Source organism: Brachionichthys hirsutus, chromosome 1, assembly GCF_040956055.1.
Source record: "Brachionichthys hirsutus isolate HB-005 chromosome 1, CSIRO-AGI_Bhir_v1, whole genome shotgun sequence".
In the NCBI taxonomy this organism is placed as follows: domain Eukaryota; kingdom Metazoa; phylum Chordata; class Actinopteri; order Lophiiformes; family Brachionichthyidae; genus Brachionichthys; species Brachionichthys hirsutus.
The window spans coordinates 17,480,545-17,499,325 of record NC_090897.1 but is presented as its reverse complement, the minus strand read 5'-3'; the positions used below and the strand labels follow the sequence as shown (position 1 = coordinate 17,499,325).

General features: G+C 46.6%; 1 protein-coding gene across 1 annotated transcript in view; it reads right to left on the bottom strand.

Annotated features, from left to right (window-relative positions):
- Positions 1-8,054, bottom strand: part of mmp15b (matrix metallopeptidase 15b) — a 51,551-nt gene extending 43,497 nt beyond the window's left edge. The window contains exon 1 of the mRNA XM_068741885.1: positions 7,758-8,054. Within this exon, the coding sequence (XP_068597986.1) occupies positions 7,758-7,880 (123 nt within the window). The 5' untranslated portion in view covers positions 7,881-8,054. The remainder of the gene's footprint in view (positions 1-7,757) is intronic.
- Between the last annotated feature and the right edge of the window lie 10,727 nt (positions 8,055-18,781).

Below are 18,781 nucleotides of genomic sequence, written 5' to 3'. Positions count from 1 at the left end.
CCATTCACCGTCCATCCCAGGGTAGTCTTGGTAGCATAAGGGCCTCCATTCACTCCACGGACCACCTCCCAGGGCTCAAGCGCCTGAGGTACGTTGGTGCCAATGAGTAGATCCACATCCGCATTGACCTCTGCAGGTATCTGTATGTGCTTCAGATGCGGCCAGCGTTCGAGGTCTTTTGCTTGTGGGATATTTCCTCGGTGGACAGGCATGCTCTTCTGTGTGAAGATCTCAGGCAAATCACAAAAGTGGTTGGATTCCAGGTTGGCTACTTCCAAATCCACCAACACGTCGCTGTCCACAACTTCCTCTTGCCCCATTGTTTTGAGGAGAGTCTCTGTCTTCCTTCCGGTGAGGTTAAGCCGGTTCATGAGACGTTCAGTGCAAAACGAAGCAGTGCTTCCCGGATCCAAGAACGCATAAGTGACCAGAGTCTCATGTCCTCTCTTGCTCTTCACCTGCACAGGCAGGATAGACAGCGCGCAGTCCTGTTTGCCGGCCCCAGTTAAGCCACTGGACTGAACAGACACCCCAGCACCTGCTCTGGCCCCTTCGTAGCCACCATTAGTCTGCGTAGAACTTGTTTGCATTGATTTGGACTGGACATGCAACAATGTGGGGTGTTTCAGATTGCATATTCCACACATCAAACGTTTTCTGCAATCTCTGCTCATGTGCCCAATGCACAGACAGCCAAAACACATCCTGTTTTCCTTCAAAAAAGACATCTTTTCCTCTTGCGTCCTTTTATCCAACAGAAGGCAAACATCCAAACTATGTCCAGCACCACAATACAAGCACGCCCTTTCAGGTACCGGTAAGTTCTTTTCTCTTCCGTTTACAGACTCCACTTTCCTTTCAACAGGTGCTACAGTGATGGCAAAACTACTACCTCGAGGGTTTGTATCAGACCGGGATGTTACAGGCGAATCTTGAATATCCCCAAAGACAGGGTCACTTGCGATCTTAACTTGCCTCTCAATAAACTCCACAATGTCATGAAAGGTTGCTCTACGATGGAACCTTCCCTGCAGGTCACAGGCCTCACTTCTCCATTGGTCTCGCAATTTATAGGAAAGTCTTTTCATAATAATTTGCATATTGGTGGGCACATTTAGGTCACCCACAGATTCTCCCATAGTGTTACAACACTCTCGCAGCAATAGACTGTAGGCTTGTAATGCCTTGAGATCTTCACCCTTTAAAAGAGGCCTTGAGAGCACCTTGTCCATGTAAGCTGAGGCTACTTTAAATGGATCTCCAAAATGTTCTTGTAACAGAGCCTTCGCGTTGTTGTATCCATAAGCAGGTGGCAGGTGCTGGCAGCTTCGGACCAAATCCCGGGGCTGACCTCTGGTGTACTGCTCAAGGTAGTACAAACGGTCCTTGTGACTCGGAGTTCTGTCTTCAATGTTGTGCTCGAAGGCTCTCATGAAGGTTTGATATTGCAGTGGATCTCCATCGAAAACGTGTAGATCAAGGTTAGGCAAAAGGAAAAGTGACTGTTGCTGAACCATTAAGGATGTGATTTCATTCTGCTTCTCCAGCACTAATCAAACGCTGATCAAAAGTGTTCTCTGTTGTAGGTGCGGTTAGATCACACTGGATGGAAGCAACAGGGTGAAACTCATCTGCTGGTAACGCTTGCAGGCCGGCCCCAGACACAACAGAACGAGGCTCAGTTTGGTGACTTGTTTTAGGTTTCACAGCAGCACAACCTAAAGACACAGTGTCCTCCATCCCCGATGGCTGGGTGGGGAATGCAGGCACAAACGCTGCAGCATCCGTACTTAACTTGATGTCTGTGTTCTTATTCAGACAAGAGTTCATCCCATCTGATTTAACAGAAACATGAGAACCTTCTGAGGCCCTTAACACGTTCACTTTAGCTATAGCAGCAACCAGTTCCATGTTCAAATCCATTGCCTCCATTCTCCTCTTTAACTGCTCCTGTTGTTCCTGCATAGCATGCTTCTCTTTCAGTAGCTTCTGGCGAGCCATCAGAGCGGCGGTCTCAGCCTCTGCTATTAATCTGATCGACGCAATGCTGGACACAGCAGACCTGCTGCTTATGGTGCTGCTCCTTTCATCAGCTTCATCTACATCCGATCCGGTGTCCTGTTCTGGATCCATATTTAATTCACAAAATAACCAATAAATTACAAAATCTGCAGTGCACACAAAAAGCACAGCGCCTTATTTTTCTGAATTATATTCCTTTTATCCACGGGACCATTAAACCCCGCCCTCTTGATCACGCAGAGTTGTGGATAAACATCCAACGTCCCAGAACAAACAGCGCTTCACCGTCAACAGCTTCAAAAACTTTTTTGTTGACAAAATATTGTGGCGTATATAAAATTAATCCAAACGCCACGGTGGGCTAAGTCGAAGGGGTTAAAACATTGAAGACGCGCACGCAGTACTTTGCACAGGCCTTGACAGATTTATTCCGCTCCATCTCGCAGAGAGAACAGTTTGAGGACTTACTTCGGTTGTTGTATCGGTTGACAGTAAATACCTCATTGCCAGTGCGATCTGCCGTTGTTTCCGTCGCATCTATCCTGCGTTCATGTTCATGCGGTCAACAAAAGGTTTCTCCTCACGCTCACCCCACCAGCATAACACGGCCACACACTCTGACACCGCGCAGGTGAGCGCACAAATAAAGCCTCCACTCCAGCTGTGCCACGCCCCAATCACCGTGGCGTGGATGCGCACACACCCAGCACGCGCACACCCCCAGTACGCGCACACACCCAGCGCACGCACACACCCAGCGCGCGCACACACACCCAGTACGCGCACACACCCAGCGCACGCACATTGGCTCTAACAAGTACCATAGTTCACATTCATTTGTTACGATTAAATAAATAAGACACTGTTATTCTTCTTAAGCATTGTTCAGATATTTACACAGAAAGATATTACAGGTGAGGATGTTTTAATTTTTTTATTTAATCCGCGTAGTTACATACATACATATTGCGCATGCTTTTTTCTAACGGTAGCTGTAACGCGGCTACGCTAGCGCGGCTAGCAAACATTTGTATCGGTAACACAACTACGTTATATTAATCAACAGTGCATGAACAGTATTCCAGTATCTCCGAATAACATAACATATACTACTGTTAAACCGTTCCGGTTCTGGTCTCCGGACCGTGGTTGGGCGACACCGGAGAGACCGCTCCTCTCCAGGGCCGAAGAATCAGAATCAGAAGGTGTTTATTGTCAGAGGGTTCACAGACTAGGAATGTTTCTCTGTGAAGTCGTGCTACACGTAACAGTAATGACTAAATACAAAAAACATACAAGTACAGAACACATCACAAAACAGCAGCATCAGGAGTGGATACACAGATGTATATTGGCAGCAGTAAAACTAGCATATGTCATGATTCTGTTCTCTCTGGCTGAGCTGGAGCAGGAGTGGCAGCCCTGCGCAGCTGATTCCTATCGAGCCTCGTCTCCTCACTTGCACCATAAAGACTCAGGCCTTCGCTCCGCACCTTGCCAGAGTGTCAGCGTCTCCCAGCGCACCTGACTCGACGTGCTTATCGTCAACTTGGCTCCCCGTCACAGCCTGTTTCCGTGCCGTCACCGTGGCAGTTCTGCAGAGCCTCCTCGCCAACGTCCACGAGCCTTCCCTCTGAAGTCATTGCTTCCTTGCGGACCATTAAAGACCAGCTAAAACCTGCATCCGGTGTCGTGCCTGCTTAGAACGCCCAGTTCGGCCCAGCCTCCGTGACAGCATAATCACGCAGTGCAAAGAGAACAGTGCCAGTTATCATTTTTAAAATTTCAAGAGTCCGAGACAGAATTATTAAGTGTTCATTCGTCTTACGGCTGAGGGGAAGAAGCTGTTCTTGTGGCGGGAGGTTCTGGTCCGGATGGACCGTAGCCTCCTGCCTGAGGGGAAAGGGTCAAAGAATCCGTGTCCAGGGTGAGAAGGGTCGGCTGTGATCCGACCTGCACGCCTCCGAGTCCTGGAGACATGCAGGTCCTGGAGCGATGGCAGCTTGCAGCCGATCACCTTCTCCGCAGCACGTACAATGCGCTGCAGTCTGTGTCTGTCCCTGGTGGTGGCGCCAGCATACCACACGGTGATGGAGGAGGTGAGGACGGACTCCACGATGGAGGTGTAGAACTGCACCAACATCTGGGTCGGCAGCTTGAGTTTCCTCAGCTGCCGCAGGAAGTACATCCTCTGCTGAGCCTTCTTGATGAGGGAGCTGATGGTCGGCTCCCACTTGAGGTCCCGGGTGATGGTGGTGCCCAGGAAGCGGAAAGAGTCCACGATGGAGATGGGGGTAGGGGAGTCTGTGAGGGCGAGGGGGGGCGGTGGGACTGTGACTTTCCTGAAGTCCACGATCATCTCCACTGTTTTCTGGCTGTTCAGCTCCAGGTTGTTGCTGCTACACCAGGACACCAGCCGGTCCACCTCCCTCCTACAGGCAGACTCATCACCGTCCGAGATGAGCCCGATGAGGGTGGTGTCATCCGCAAACTTAATCAGTTTGACGGACTGATGGCTGGAGGTGCAGCAGTTGGTGTACAGGGAGAAGAGCCAGGGGGAAAGTACACAGCCCTGGGGGGATCCGGTGCTGATAGTCAGGGTGTCCGAGACCGTAGACCCCAGCCGCACATGCTGCCTCCGCTCCGTCAGGAAGTCAGTGATCCACCAGCAGAGGGAGTCGGGCACGTCGAGCTGGAGCAGCTTGTCCTGGAGCAGTCCCGGGAGGACGGTGTTGAAAGCTGAGCTGAAGTCCACAAACAGATCAGTTAGTTCGGATTTATCAGCGCTGGATTCCAACACAGCTCTCGTGCCCCCACTTCGTTGGAATGAAGATGCTTCCTGCTTCGTCCTCAAGTCAGGCCTTCCCCTGAAGGCGGGGCTTTGCCCCAGCCAATCTAAGCCCATGTTTATCTGCGTCATTATGTGTCGTCACCAAATGGGACGTTCAAGTGAATCAGTAATAATAATACAAAAATAAATGTGGTACATCCCTGTTGTGATGTCGGCATGCAATCACGTCGTGGAATCCCATCTGATACGGAAATCCCCTAACCCACCCACGAATAACGCCACTTTTAACGTCAACTCAAACCTCAGTGGTGACAACTCTGTCGATTAAGACTTTATGTTTAATCGACTAATTAGCTAATAATTAGCACCCGTCGTGCTTATCAGTGGGATGTTTTTATTACATTGCAGCGTTATTGATCGTTAGACCATAGTTTTCTTCGATAAACTATTGTCATATAATCAGAAATAGTTGCGGCCTATCACACTAGGCTTTATAAGTACGATGTAGCAAGTCATGAAATACGGTAGCTACTGCAAGTTGATCCAGAACAAACCGAGTAATAAACTCAGTCTATGAAATAATAACAATTTATTCTTACCGTGCTTAACAAGAACAACGTCCATAGATTTCAGTGGTGCTTGACAACAGTACATCGAAACCGAGTGAAAAAGAAATCCTTCACTGAAACACTTAAAGCCCCTCTGTGTGCTGCTCAGCGAAATATCCATATCCACGAAATACCTGACGGAGAAATGATCGGGAAGTTCTTTCTGCTTTGCCATTTGAACTCAATGTGTTTTCATCCATTTTGGTCAAATGCTGTCTGGGCGTGACACGGAAAGGTCAATGAGTCATCAGTAGAAAACTCCGCCAAAGCGCCGTGCTGTTACTAGAGCTCAGTTTGCTTTCTCATTTCTACCGGTAGCCCCTCTTAACTTTCCTCACTGCCTTAGCAAATGTATATTTAGCTGCCCTGTAGGCGCCATGATCTCCAGAAAAGCTATCCCCTTGTCTTTCCACAGTTTTTTGGTGTCCCTGGTAAACCATGAATCATTATTGCCGTGCAGCCGCATGACCTTCGATGGAACACGATCTAAGTGAATGCATGCTGTAATAACATCCGCGTATGTGTTCAGATTGTCTGATGGTGACCTCAGACAGACGGTCTCATCATCTCCAGTGAATACGAAGACCATTGTTTAACGGTCCTCTTGTGCGGCTTCATAGCTTTTACTCTGACGATACTGTATAAGGAGCTCGGCTTGTACAGCGTTACATCAGACCAATGTTAACATAACATTGGTCTAACATTATGGGGGTGGGATTTAATAAGTTTTTCTTCTTCCCACTCCTTTTCAAGCACTATATAATTTATTATTGCTATTTTTGTGTACATGAACTTTGGTGGTTGTTTTGGACATATTTGTTGGGTTTTTGTTTCTTTAGTCGATATATGGTTTCTTGTACGCAAAAAGGTATAATTTTGTTTTGTTTTTAATTTTTATTCTGCTTGAAACAAATTAATAAATAAATAATAAATACAAAAATACAAATAAATAATATATTCTCTCCCCTTGTAGGCGCTGATATTTGTTCCCTATATCCTTCTGAGACTCTTTTGAGACAAGCATGATTGAAATCGCCAAGCACCAAAAACAAGGAGTTTGCTAAAGATTTTTCACCTCAGTCACAAAAACACCGCTCAGTGTCAAAATATAGTACTGTATGCACTTTACTTTCTTCTTATTGAAATGTCTCACTATCTTCTGCTCACATATACAATTTATTATGTTATAGTTATTGAATAAAAACACACGCTCCTCTGAACTACCAGCGAAGCATTTATCAGCCACACGGACAGCTGGCCGTGATTTAATGCTAATAAGATAGGCGATATAAATTAGCATCAAAGAAATGGACAGTTACATTCTTCAAGTAATAATTAAACCTAATAGTGCCAGACATTTTCAGCTCAGCTATGTGCTGGCCCCAGTTTTTGCTATATTTTCCCAATTTTCCAAGCCCCACAGAATATTCTTTACTTTGACGATGCACTCACCGAACCGGAATGAAAGATTCAAGCCTCTTCTTTTATGTCTGGGTTTTACAGTTTCCTCCCACCTCCAAAAACTTGCAATTTGGGTGAATTGATCAGTCCAAATTGTCCGTCGGCGGTTGTCTGTCTCCGGCCCGGCGATGCGCCTTGCATTCCAAATGTCCAATAGACAAGAGGCGATTCTGTTGTTTCCATTTGCGCTGACACAAGTCACATTTTGCAATAATAATAAGCGCTCAGGAATGTCTCATTGTCCACACATTAAGATGCATTCACACGCACATACACACACACATCCACAGCTGTGTGCAACAGCCTACAGCCTAACAGCCTGCTGTAACTCAACAAACAGAATATTTGGTCTATGATTTGGGCAATGCAAGTTACTTCAAACAAATATATTTGTTTCTTTAAAGGAGGGGATCCCTAAAGTTTATCACATTATTTATCAAAGGTTCAAAATACCAAATCATCTTAATTAACTATAACGTGTCCAGCTTCGTAAATATGAGGAGGTCCTATAAGATGAGCCGACGCGATAGATGTTAAACGCACGTAAAATAAGACTGCAAAATAATAATGTTATTGATAACAAAAGAATTGTTGAAATGCGCAAAAAAACCTTCTGCAGCCGATTCTGATTGGCTGGGGTGTGCTTGATGAAATTACACAGGACAGATATGCTTCTGTTCAGCCGTTATTCTCAATAGAATACTCACAGTACACATTGCTGGGATGAGAATAGTCGTGTTATTAATATTTTAAAGGAAGTAAGTTGAGAATTGATTATGAAGCAGAGGGACCAAAAAAGTTTGATCAAAACTGATCAAAGTCATCCGGCTTGTTGTTTTATTGCATATCGCATTTAAATGACAAACTCATTTTACCTCTGAGCTGAAGGTGCTGTCACCTGCTGCTCCACACGCTCCAAGCGCGCACGCGCAGAGCGCACACGCGCAGAGCGCGCAGGAGGTCTGTCTCCACAGCAACCAGAAGCAGTCGGAAGGCATGACGTGGTCGAAGGGAAATCAGTTCGTGACGGTTCAATGTCCACCGTGCAGACGGCGTCTCGCGTCTGGCGACGTGTTTGTCGCTCTGTTGCTCCTTCAAGCCAAAAAATAAAGTCAAAACATCTGGAGTTGTAGTTTCTAGTCTTCAGCAGGAACTCGGTAGTTGTAGTTTCTACTGGTATCCCCGTCAGGCTGACAGTAACGTCCGGATTAGAAAGTAAAGATCCATAAGGAGCGATGACGTCTTCGCTCGTGCATGTATCCTTCACGCGCCTCACCTTCCTCAGCGCGAGAACGGAGACTCGGTGTCACGTTTACGCAGCAGCGCAGTCATTGCCTGATAAGAATCACTGAACGCGCACTTTATACAACGCGTACAAGTACTCGACGGAAAGCTGAGTAGAACACGCACGAACTTCTCTGCACGTGACCGACCCCGCGCTCGTTCCTGTCGTTCCTTCCGCGGGACGGCGTGTCTTTACCGGAGCAGGACGGACAGTGACCGCCCGCCGGGTCTTCGGTCCCTAAAGTGGAAGAGCCCGCATCAAGCTAGATGGCGGGAGAGCAAGAGTTCCTGTCGAGACTTTCAAAACAAAATACGAGCTTATTATTATTATTATATTTCTGCTTATTTGATCAATATGATATGGATTGAAGGATAATTCAGTAGACCGTGTGCCTTTAAGCATTTAAACTATATATTTAAATAAAATGCGCGTTTTAAAATGAAGTTTCCCTTCAGGGATGTTGGTCCTCTTTTATTTTAAAGGTAGACTATCTCCTGTATTTTCTTGTCTTTCTGGAGCCGCCTTAAACAGACCACAATTGTGAAAGAGCTCTACTCGGATATTTCACTGTGACGGCTACTAAATACTCACAAGGACAGATGGAGGTGGAGGTGCTGAAAGATTTTGCTTTATATTCTTATTATTTTTTATTCTCTTTATTGAAAACTCTCAATACTGTAACGTCGGTGCAAACCATGAAGCCGGAGACGAGGACTCTTTACCGGGCTTTATTCCAGCGCTGGACAGAACAATCAACAGGGTCACTGTTTCGGCCGAAACCCTCGGACTGCTCTCCGCTCTAACCAACTCTCTCTCCCTTAAAGGAAGAGCGCAACAATAACACCAACCATAGCCCCCTAGGGATCATTACAATACTATAAAACAAAAAGGCAGACATCACTGAAGAAAGGTCCAACACATTAGAGCCAGAGGGCAATAGGCAACAAATCAATTTAACAACGCGACATCAGCTAATATACAAATATACGTTTTCACACAGTTTCAAGGCACCTTTACTTTTTAATAATCTAAGAGACTGGGATATCAATTTAATTTTAAATGGGAAAACATTGGGATTTACATTAAGGAATACACATTTGTGAATATAACATTTACTCATAATTATTAAATTATTATATATATATTCAAATTTTTTGTCTTTCATAAATACACCAAATTTAATGCTATTATAATCTAATATAGGCACATCATTGTTTACCGTCAGCCTATTATATAACCCATCCCAAAATGTATTCACATTACTGCATTCATAAAATAAATGTTCTTGACATTCAACCTGAACATGTTATCTGGCAATTGGTATCTAATTCTTAAAAAATATTTCATTGTCTTTAAGGGTTTTGAAGGTCTTCCGTAATCTGTATGGAGGAAGAACAGGATAGCAAGTAAGGGCTCACGAGAGTGGCTGGCGTTGGGGAGGACGACGCAAAGGACAGGGTGTGGAACACGGCCCGAGGAAAGACTGGACATCTTGCAGGCAGGGGTGCTCCCCGATACCCCCTCGTGTTTCCGCTTCTTTCCTCTGACATTGTGGCTGCTCTTTTCCTGCGTTAGGGAAATTATCGAAGACCTTGAAAACAATATCTTCACCCGCTGGGGTATCCCTAAGTTTGTGGAGTCAGACTGTGGGCCGCAATTCACAAGTCCTCTGATGTCACAAATGTGTGAAATGTGGGGGGGAAACCCAGAAACTCATGACGGCGTACCATCCCCAAACCAACATGACGGAGAGGGTAAATCGCACTTTGAAGACCATGATTGCCTCCTACGTTGGGACCCGGCACCAGGATTGGGACAAGTGGCTTCGTGACTTCGTGACCCCTGCTCTAGATCAGTCACCCACCCAGAACCACATAGAGATGGTGTCTGTTCCCCGGCCACCTAAGATTGTTAAATTATACTGGAGAGGTGTTACTAGGGTGACCAGGCGTCCTGCTTTGTGCAGAACTGCACCGCATTTTCATCCCTTTTTCATCGTCCCTCCGATTGAGACGCTGTCCCGCATTTTGTACTATTTATTTTATTTGACAATATTTATTTACGCTGTTGTTTTATATATATAAACAACAGCACAAAACAACTGCCATGGCTCCTGCCAGGTTGGCCTTGGAAAGAGAGCTGAGGGGTTCCCTTGAGCAGCTTGTGTACAAAGACCCAGCACCATATCCAGGTCCTTCAGGTGTGACCGGTGATTATGTCACCGAAACAAAAATAATAATTCCGTCAGAATGTCTGTTCTGATTCTCAGGGTAAGTGGTTGAATTTCTTCATTACTGTTCATGTTATATGGTTAAAAGTATTTTATGTTATTGTGGTTGCTTATGTGTTCCAGCGTTGGTCGGGGATATACGGTCAGCTGGATGAATAGACGAACACAGAGTGACGCAGAGTCAAAACATTAGATCGATTGTTCGGTAATCTGTTAGTAATGCCTCAGGGTTTAGGTCAGTGGTTCTCAAATGGTGGGGCGATGTCAGGGGGGGCGCCGGTTACCGCGGAGAAAATGCTTTTTTTGCCGAACTCGAGCAGGGAGTATTATCTCTATGGTGAATGCGCCACACACGGAAGAGCAAACAAACCCTGGAGAAATATCTAACGGGGAGGAAAAGAGAGACGGAGAGAGGCGGAGATGACGCGACAAAGGAAGGTCAGTCGAACGCCAAGACGAGGAGATACGACGAAGCGTACGTAGCGCTTGGCTTCACGGTGACGACAGTGGGAGACGAGGAAAGGCCGGTGTGTTTACTGTGTCTGAAAACGCTGGCAGCGGACAGTATGAAGCCGAATAAATGACAGCGTCGCTTAAGAACAGTCCACCCCAACCCTTGAGTTTTTCAACGAAAACGTGCTGAATATTGTCAGCAATCATCCCGCTTCGTAGCTGCTACGCCAGTAAACCAGCGAGCTCTGTTAGCGTCATACAAGGTGGCGTACCGAATTTCTCGATGCAAAAACCCCCCCCATAGCAGAGGAGCTGATCCTGCCTGCAGCAGTGGACAGTCTCTGGCATGCTGGGTGACGCAACTGCTGCAAAATAAAATCTGTCCCTCTGTCCAATGACACTGTTGCCAGACAAATAAATGAGAACCTCAAAGACAAACGCTTTGCCTTACAAATCGATGAAGCAACCGACAGCAAAAAAGACTGTTTGTTCATTGATTATGTCCGTTTTGGCAGACAAACTCCCTGTGAGGATCCACAGCTGAAGAGCTATTCAAAATGCTGGACTGCTTCCTGACTGAGAACTGGCTGAAGTGGGAGAACTGCGTTGGTGTTTGCAGTGCCGGTGCAGACCATGGCAGGGATGAGAAAAGGACTCTGGGCCCTCATCAAGAAGACCTCACCTAATGCGGAGTGGAAGCACCGGCCTCAAAGCCCCTTTCCTCTGGATTCAGTGAGGCGATGACTGACACTAAAAACAAGAGTCTTCTCTGCTCTCTGAGAGGAGACGGGAGCCGAACACCAAGCTCTGCTGTTTCACAGCGAAGCACGGTGGCCGTCACGAAAAGTCTTGTCCAGAGTTTTTGAGCTCAGAGAGCCGATAAGGATGTTTTTGGAGCAGGAGCTCAACTACGAGAACTTCCCGGTGAAACCGGCCTATCCGAGTGGCATATATGGACGGCTCAATGAACTAAATCTACAGCTTCAAGGGAAAGATAAACACCTCCCTCAGGTCACAGACAAGATCAGCGCTTTCACTCAAAAGCTCGCAATGTGGGGCAGACGACTCGATGAAGGAAATACCGAATCATTGGAGACTACGATTCCACCGCAGCGATTCCATGTGTCAAGCAGCATATTTCATCATTGATCGGATTCTTTAAAAAGTACTTCCCTGAAAACAGTGAGAGATCCTTTTGATGCTCCAGCTCCAACCGGTTTCAGCTCTGCAGAGGAGGACCAGTTCATCGACCTGACATCTGACTCCACGTCGAGTGTCGAGAGGCAGTATCCACTGCTGGGGCAGAAGGCCATGGGCATTCTTCTTCCTTTTGCCACATCATGTCTTTGTGAGACTGGCTTCTCTGCTGTTGCTGCACTGAAAACCAAGTACAGGCTAAACATCGAGCAGGAGCTGAGAGTTGCAGTATCACGCTTCAAAATGTGCTGCAAAATGTGATCATAGCCATTAATCCTCACTTCATTTTGCTAAAGTTTAAGTTTTGCTGAGTTTATGTTGATGATCAATTTTAATTGAAAAGACAATGTTAATAAAGTTATTCTTTGTTGTAAGTTGATCTATATTTCTTTCTTTTTCATTTCTTTGTATGTTAATAAGGATACAAGAGTGATTTTTTTTTTGGGGGGGGGGGGGGTGAAATGCTTTTTTCTTCCTAGGGGGGGCGTGACAGAAATAATTGAGAAGCACTGCTTTAGGTAGAGGGAGACGTGCGCTCTCTTTCCTCATTCAAGAGAAACCGCGTGAACGACAGAGCTGTGCGCTTGATTTCACTCTCACGACTATTCCCTTGTTGAAGGGCTCAACATTTGGAGGCACCGCTAGGATGCTTGGCTTGAGGATCATCCCTGAGCTGTAGTGGAAACCTTCTGGCTGATCATCCCTTAAAATGACCCAGGTATCGGAGCGAGGCTGGTGACAAACTGGTAACCTGCATCCTGAAGTGAGCGGAAGTGAGCGGAGCACCAAAGGGCCAATAACGTAACTAACCCCCTGTCTGACTGCTTATGTCCACATCTCTGATAAAATGGAGTCTGAATTTGAGAACCTGCAGTTGGAAATTAAAGGAGCGCTGCACAAATTGACCGTCGAGCAACTGATTAAAGTATGCAATGCTCTCGAGATATCAGAAGATGTGACTGGTAAAACTAGCAGCGCATGTAATAGAGTATCTTGAACGAGAAGAACTAGCTGACTTGGAGGACAACGGCATGTCAGAGCTCCTCCATTCTCAGGACATAATAGGACAGTGCAAACGACAACAAACCTGAACGAAGGAGAAACTGTAAAACAAACTGAGGAACAGAAACATCTACAGAAAGAGGTAGAGGCACTGAGGTTATCAATGCAAGACAAATTGAAAGTGGCCTCAGCAAAGGCTACACAGAGTCAGAGATTATTGATGCCGTCATTCGTGCCATCACACCAGGCATGCGGCTAAGGAGTTACCTAGAAGGAAAAGCAGAACTGACACTGCCTGCCCTTCGTAGAATTCTAAGATGTCACTACCAGGAAAGGGGTGCTACGGAGCTATATAAACAGCTCACCTCTGAAGCGCAGGGAAGTAGAGAGTCTGCACAAAATGTCCTGATTAGGATGATGGACTCGAGACAGAAGCTCCTCTTTGCCTCACAGGAAGATGATTCAAATTTAAAATATGACCCGGTACTAGTCCAGAATTTATTCATGCACACTGTCCTAACTGGCTTACAAAATGATAGTATTAAAAGCGACCTGCAGCCTCACCTCACTCAAACAACCACTTCAGATGAGCTACTGTTGGAGAAACGAAAAGGAGAGACAGGACAAAAGGAAACAGGTTGCAGGCTCACGAGTAACACATGTGAACACAGTCCAGACGAGTGAAGTTCCTGAAGAAAGGAAAAGCCCCACCCGACAAAGCACTGCCTCTGAGATAAAAGAAATGCGTTCTGAGATAGGCCAATGTATCCTCCACCCAGCAGAGAACCAGGAACTGTTCCTGCACCCTACCCAATGTTTTCCCCCCCTCCACATTCATCGTATAAGACTGAATTGAGTGCCATGCCATCTAATCAACAGCAGCTACCAGAATCAGCATACCAGCAACCCTTTGGCTCGGGACAAATGAGGGGAACAGCACAATCCCAACAGAGATTTGCACCACAGCAGTATACCCAGTGCCAGGCCCCACCCAAGATGCTTTGCTTGTACCCTAGCAGGTGATGAGTACTGCCAACACTGCTTTAGGTGCGGAAGCAGTGAACACTTCAGGGGCGGTTGTGGAGCATAGAGGCCACCAGCAGCAGAACCCTTTAAACTAAGAGGGGTTGCTCCCGTGGGCCATGGAGCAACCAGCCACATGAAAAAGACCCAAATGTGCGTAAACTGTGAAGAAGAAAAAACAAGAGAGACACTTAGACAGATGTCAGGCCGGACACTGAAGACGTGTGCTGACCAACTGGCAGGGGTCTTCCTGGACATCTTCAACCTGTCCCTGCAGCTGTCCACCGTCCCTGTCCCCCTTAAGTCCTCCATCATTGTGCCGGTACCCAATAAATCATCCATCTCCTGCCTCAACGATTACCGCCCTGTTGCTCTGACTCCGGTGGTGATGAAGTGCTTCGAGAGGATCCTCCTTAAACACATCAAGGACGCCGTCCCTGCTGGTTTGGACAGCCTGCAGTTTGCCTACAGGGGGAACCGCGCCACGGAGGACGCCGTCTCGCTGACACTGCACTCGGCCCTGACTCACCTGGAGCAGCCCAACACCTACGTCAGGATTCTCCCCCTTCAATTTGCTGTTTGGGCGCTCTCCACGGTTGCCAGTTGACATGTTCTTCAACCTGACTCCAGGACATGGGGATGGGAATCACCACAAACAAATGGAAAGGTGGAAACAAGGCATGGAGGAAGTGTATGAGATCACGGGACCACTGCCTCACTGTGGACCACAGCGAGGCAGTGGTCCACAGTGAGACAGTGGTCCACAGTGAGACAGTGGTCCACAGCGAGACAGTGGTCCACAGCGAGATAGTGGTCCACAGCGAGACAGTGGTCCACAGCGAGATAGTGGTCCACAGCGAGACAGTGGTCCACAGCGAGACAGTGGTCCACAGCGAGATAGTGGTCCACAGCAAGACAGTGGTCCACAGCGAGATAGTGGTCCACAGCGAGACAGTGGTCCACAGCAAGACAGTGGTCCACAGCGAGATAGTGGTCCACAGCGAGATAGTGGTCCACAGCGAGACAGTGGTCCACAGCGAGACAGTGGTCCACAGCGAGACAGTGGTCCACAGCGAGATAGTGGTCCACAGCGAGATAGTGGTCCACAGCGAGACAGTGGTCCACAGTGAAGGACTATTCTCACCCATTCCACACATCATTCATTCGTTCGTATGTTCACTGCGGTGTGCACAGCCCTCTACGGCAGTCTGTTAGACAACCAGAACCCTGACAATCCAGAGTCGGGACCAGGAGTCAGAGACGTAGTCCAGAGTCAGTACAAGGACCAAGAGACAGATATATAGTCCAGAGTCAGGACCAGGAGTCAGAGACGTAGTCCAGAGTCAGTACGAGGACCAAGAGACAGATATATAGTCCAGAGTCAGGACCAGGAGTCAGAGATGTAGTCCTACACCCATCTCTGAGTGTCCTCTAGATCAGTGGTCCCCAATCTTTTTCCTGCCACAGACCGGTTTTATGCCGTGAATTTTTTTCGTGGACCGGGAGGGGGGGGGAATAATTACATTTAAAAAGAGGAATATAATCTTACCAATAAACTTTATATTATGCACTTGCAATAACACAACATCTACTCACCATAAATTGTTGTCCCAATAATTACTTGTCCTTCATGGTTTTTGTTTCATAAATTCCACATTCTTATTTTTAATCCAGATTCTTGTCTTTTAATCCAGATTCTTGTTCTCTATGTCCCGAAGCAGTTTTGAACCCTTCATTGCTCGTTAACGAAGCTAATCAGCCAGTCAGCTGTTTTACCGAGAAACCCGAGTTTTAAGTCTTAGTCCTGGTTTCACTTCCTCCTCTTCTTCCTCCTCTTCTTCCTCCTCAGTTGGACTTTTCTCCTTAGCAAAGAAGCTCTCCAAAGACTTTTGTTTCTTTTTATTAATTTTCGCGAGTTCACGGCTGTTTTTTTTCGCAACGTATCAAGACGCGATTGTTACGTTGGAGAAAATCTGGTTGTTTTTCAAAATAAAACACCTTTTAGACGTTAATAATCGATACAACGGAAATTGTGTACGTTAGTTGTTCTTTCTTTGCGGCCCGGGAACAAATGCCTCATGGACCGGTACCGGGCCGCGGCCCGGTGGTTGGGGACCCCTGCTCTAGATCAGTCACCCACCCAGAACCACATAGAGATGGTGTCTGTTCCCCGGCCACCTAAGATTGTTAAATTATACTGGAGAGGTGTTACTAGGGTGACCAGGCGTCCTGCTTTGTGCAGAACTGCACCGCATTTTCATCCCTTTTTCATCGTCCCTCCGATTGAGACGCTGTCCCGCATTTTGTACTATTTATTTTATTTGACAATATTTATTTACGCTGTTGTTTTATATATATTGTGCCAACTTCATTTTTCTTTTGATGTGACCTTATACATTGTTTACTTATACAGTGTTCATTTTAATGTGCAACAAAAACCTTTTGCACCATGCACAGGTGGGGTGGGGGCCCCAGGGATTTCTTGCTTGGAGTCCCAAGAGACCCTAGCAACGCCACTGCATATAAAGGTAAGGTAAGGTGACTTTATTTGTACCCGAAGGTAGATTTGGTAGATTTGGTTTACAGCAGTTACACTCTGCTGCTGGTCGCAGAGTCGCACATTGCCCGGGCGCATTGCGATGTGTGCGATGTGTGCAGCAGCAGAGTATACGTGCTCAAACTATAGCAGCTGTGCTCTCATGAAAGAAAGATAGAACGCTTTTCTTGTCATATGTATTTCAACCCAGGAGAAATTGTCAGCGTTCTCACCTGTTCAGTGAGCAGAAAAGGGGCCTTGCTTGAAAAGAGACAGCAGTTGTCTGAACTAAGATGGCAGCCTGGAATCACTGAATAGTAAACAGTAAAGCCATCAGTATGAAACTGCAGGGGGACGGAAACCAGCCACACCCAAATCTGCTGCAGTGTTCTTCGTCGCCTCGCATGTCTCTGGTGACAGCAGATTTCTTCTGCTTTACCGGATGCATTTTGACATTAGTAGACTGTTAGAGTTGTAGGGAATTCCCATAGTAGATGGGATTCCACAACGTGATTACACGCCGACACCACTAGGAACGCACCACATTTAGTTTGTTATTGTAATGACTGATTTCAACTGAACGCATCACAACAGTGATGTCACACACAACACAGATAAACATGGGCTTAGATTGGCTGGGGCGGAACCCCCACCCCTTCAGGGGACGGACTCATGGACATAGAAAGACGCGGACGCAGAGAGCGGCCCTTTGTTCGGACCTGAGACACAGACACGAAACAGGATCGAACCTCAGCGCTGATATCTGAACCAACTTGTACTGATCTGTTAATTATATAAATGTCTTAATCTAAACCCACATTCTCCTCACTGAATACGCACCCACAACGGAGAACAAGAACCGGAAGAGGGTTTGGTAAAACCCTACAGGATAATTATTTAATTTTCATTGTCACATAGAATAGAATAGAAAGCCTTTATTGTCCTTGCATACTACACATAGTAGAGTCTTTTAAAGATGGTGGACCCATGCGGGTCTAGAGGAATCCCTTTGTCTGGGCTATATTGGGGGGTAGGGTTCTATGCAAATACCTGAGAACCGCCTACTTTTACGGTGTTAATAAAGTGCCCTCAGGGAGAGGATCGGCAGAGATCTCTCCCGATCCGGATTGGTAAAGTATCAAAGTTTATCTGCCTGATTCATTTTGTGTGTGTTTAATCATTTTTGCTTGCTCTTGTGGGTCAAGTTGGGTTCTGTCGGGACCAGGAGTCAGAGAAGTAGTCTTACACCCATCTCTGAGCATCCTCTGGATCAGTCACCCACCCAGAACCCCACCCAGAACCCCATAGAGATGGTGTCTATAGAGATGGTGTCTGTTCCCCGACCCCCTAAGGTTGTTAAATTATACAGGAGACGTGTTACTCCTGGAAACCTTATAAAAATAAAAACTGCCGCCACAGAAATTAACAATAGTAAAACCATTAAATGTGGACTTTTGAATATTCGCTCTTTGGCGTCGAAGGACATTAACTCCTGGATGACCGAGAACTTCCTGTTATTAAATCTAAATAAAACTGAGGTTCTGGTTCTTGGGCCAAAGCATCTCAGAAATGTTTGTTCGAGTGTTGTAGTTGAACTAGATGGCGTCTCAGTGTCCACCAGCACCACGTCCAAGAATCTGGGGGTAATCTTTGATCAGGACCTGTCCTTTCAGTCCCAGATAAAGCATATTTCAAGGACTGCGTTCTTTCACCTTCGGAATATTTCAAAGGTCAGGCACCTACTAACCCGAAAAGATGCAGAACAAATAGTCCATGTTTTTGTGACTTCCAGACTGGACTACTGCAACTCCTTACTGTCCGGCTGCCCAAAAGGTCTATGTTGTGTTCTGTTATGCAGATCTGAACATAGGGGGCGCTGTAGGAATGTGCGGATGCGGAAATGGATTGCTGTGAGTAGAGAAGAATAAAGTATCAGACTGAAGCACATGAGCTCCCCAGCTAAGTATTTTATTACGGTTATTAAACACCACATTTTTGGCGACGAGGATGGCAGTTTCTGTACCTTTACCTGCACCTTTCATGCCGTGCCCAGGCGAACCTACTATCGCTTTTACGACGTGGTTGAAGATGTTCGAGAACTACATGCTAGTCATCGGAGCTACGTGGGATAGCTGGCCCGATGCTAGGAAGCGCGCCGTTCTTCTCCATGCCC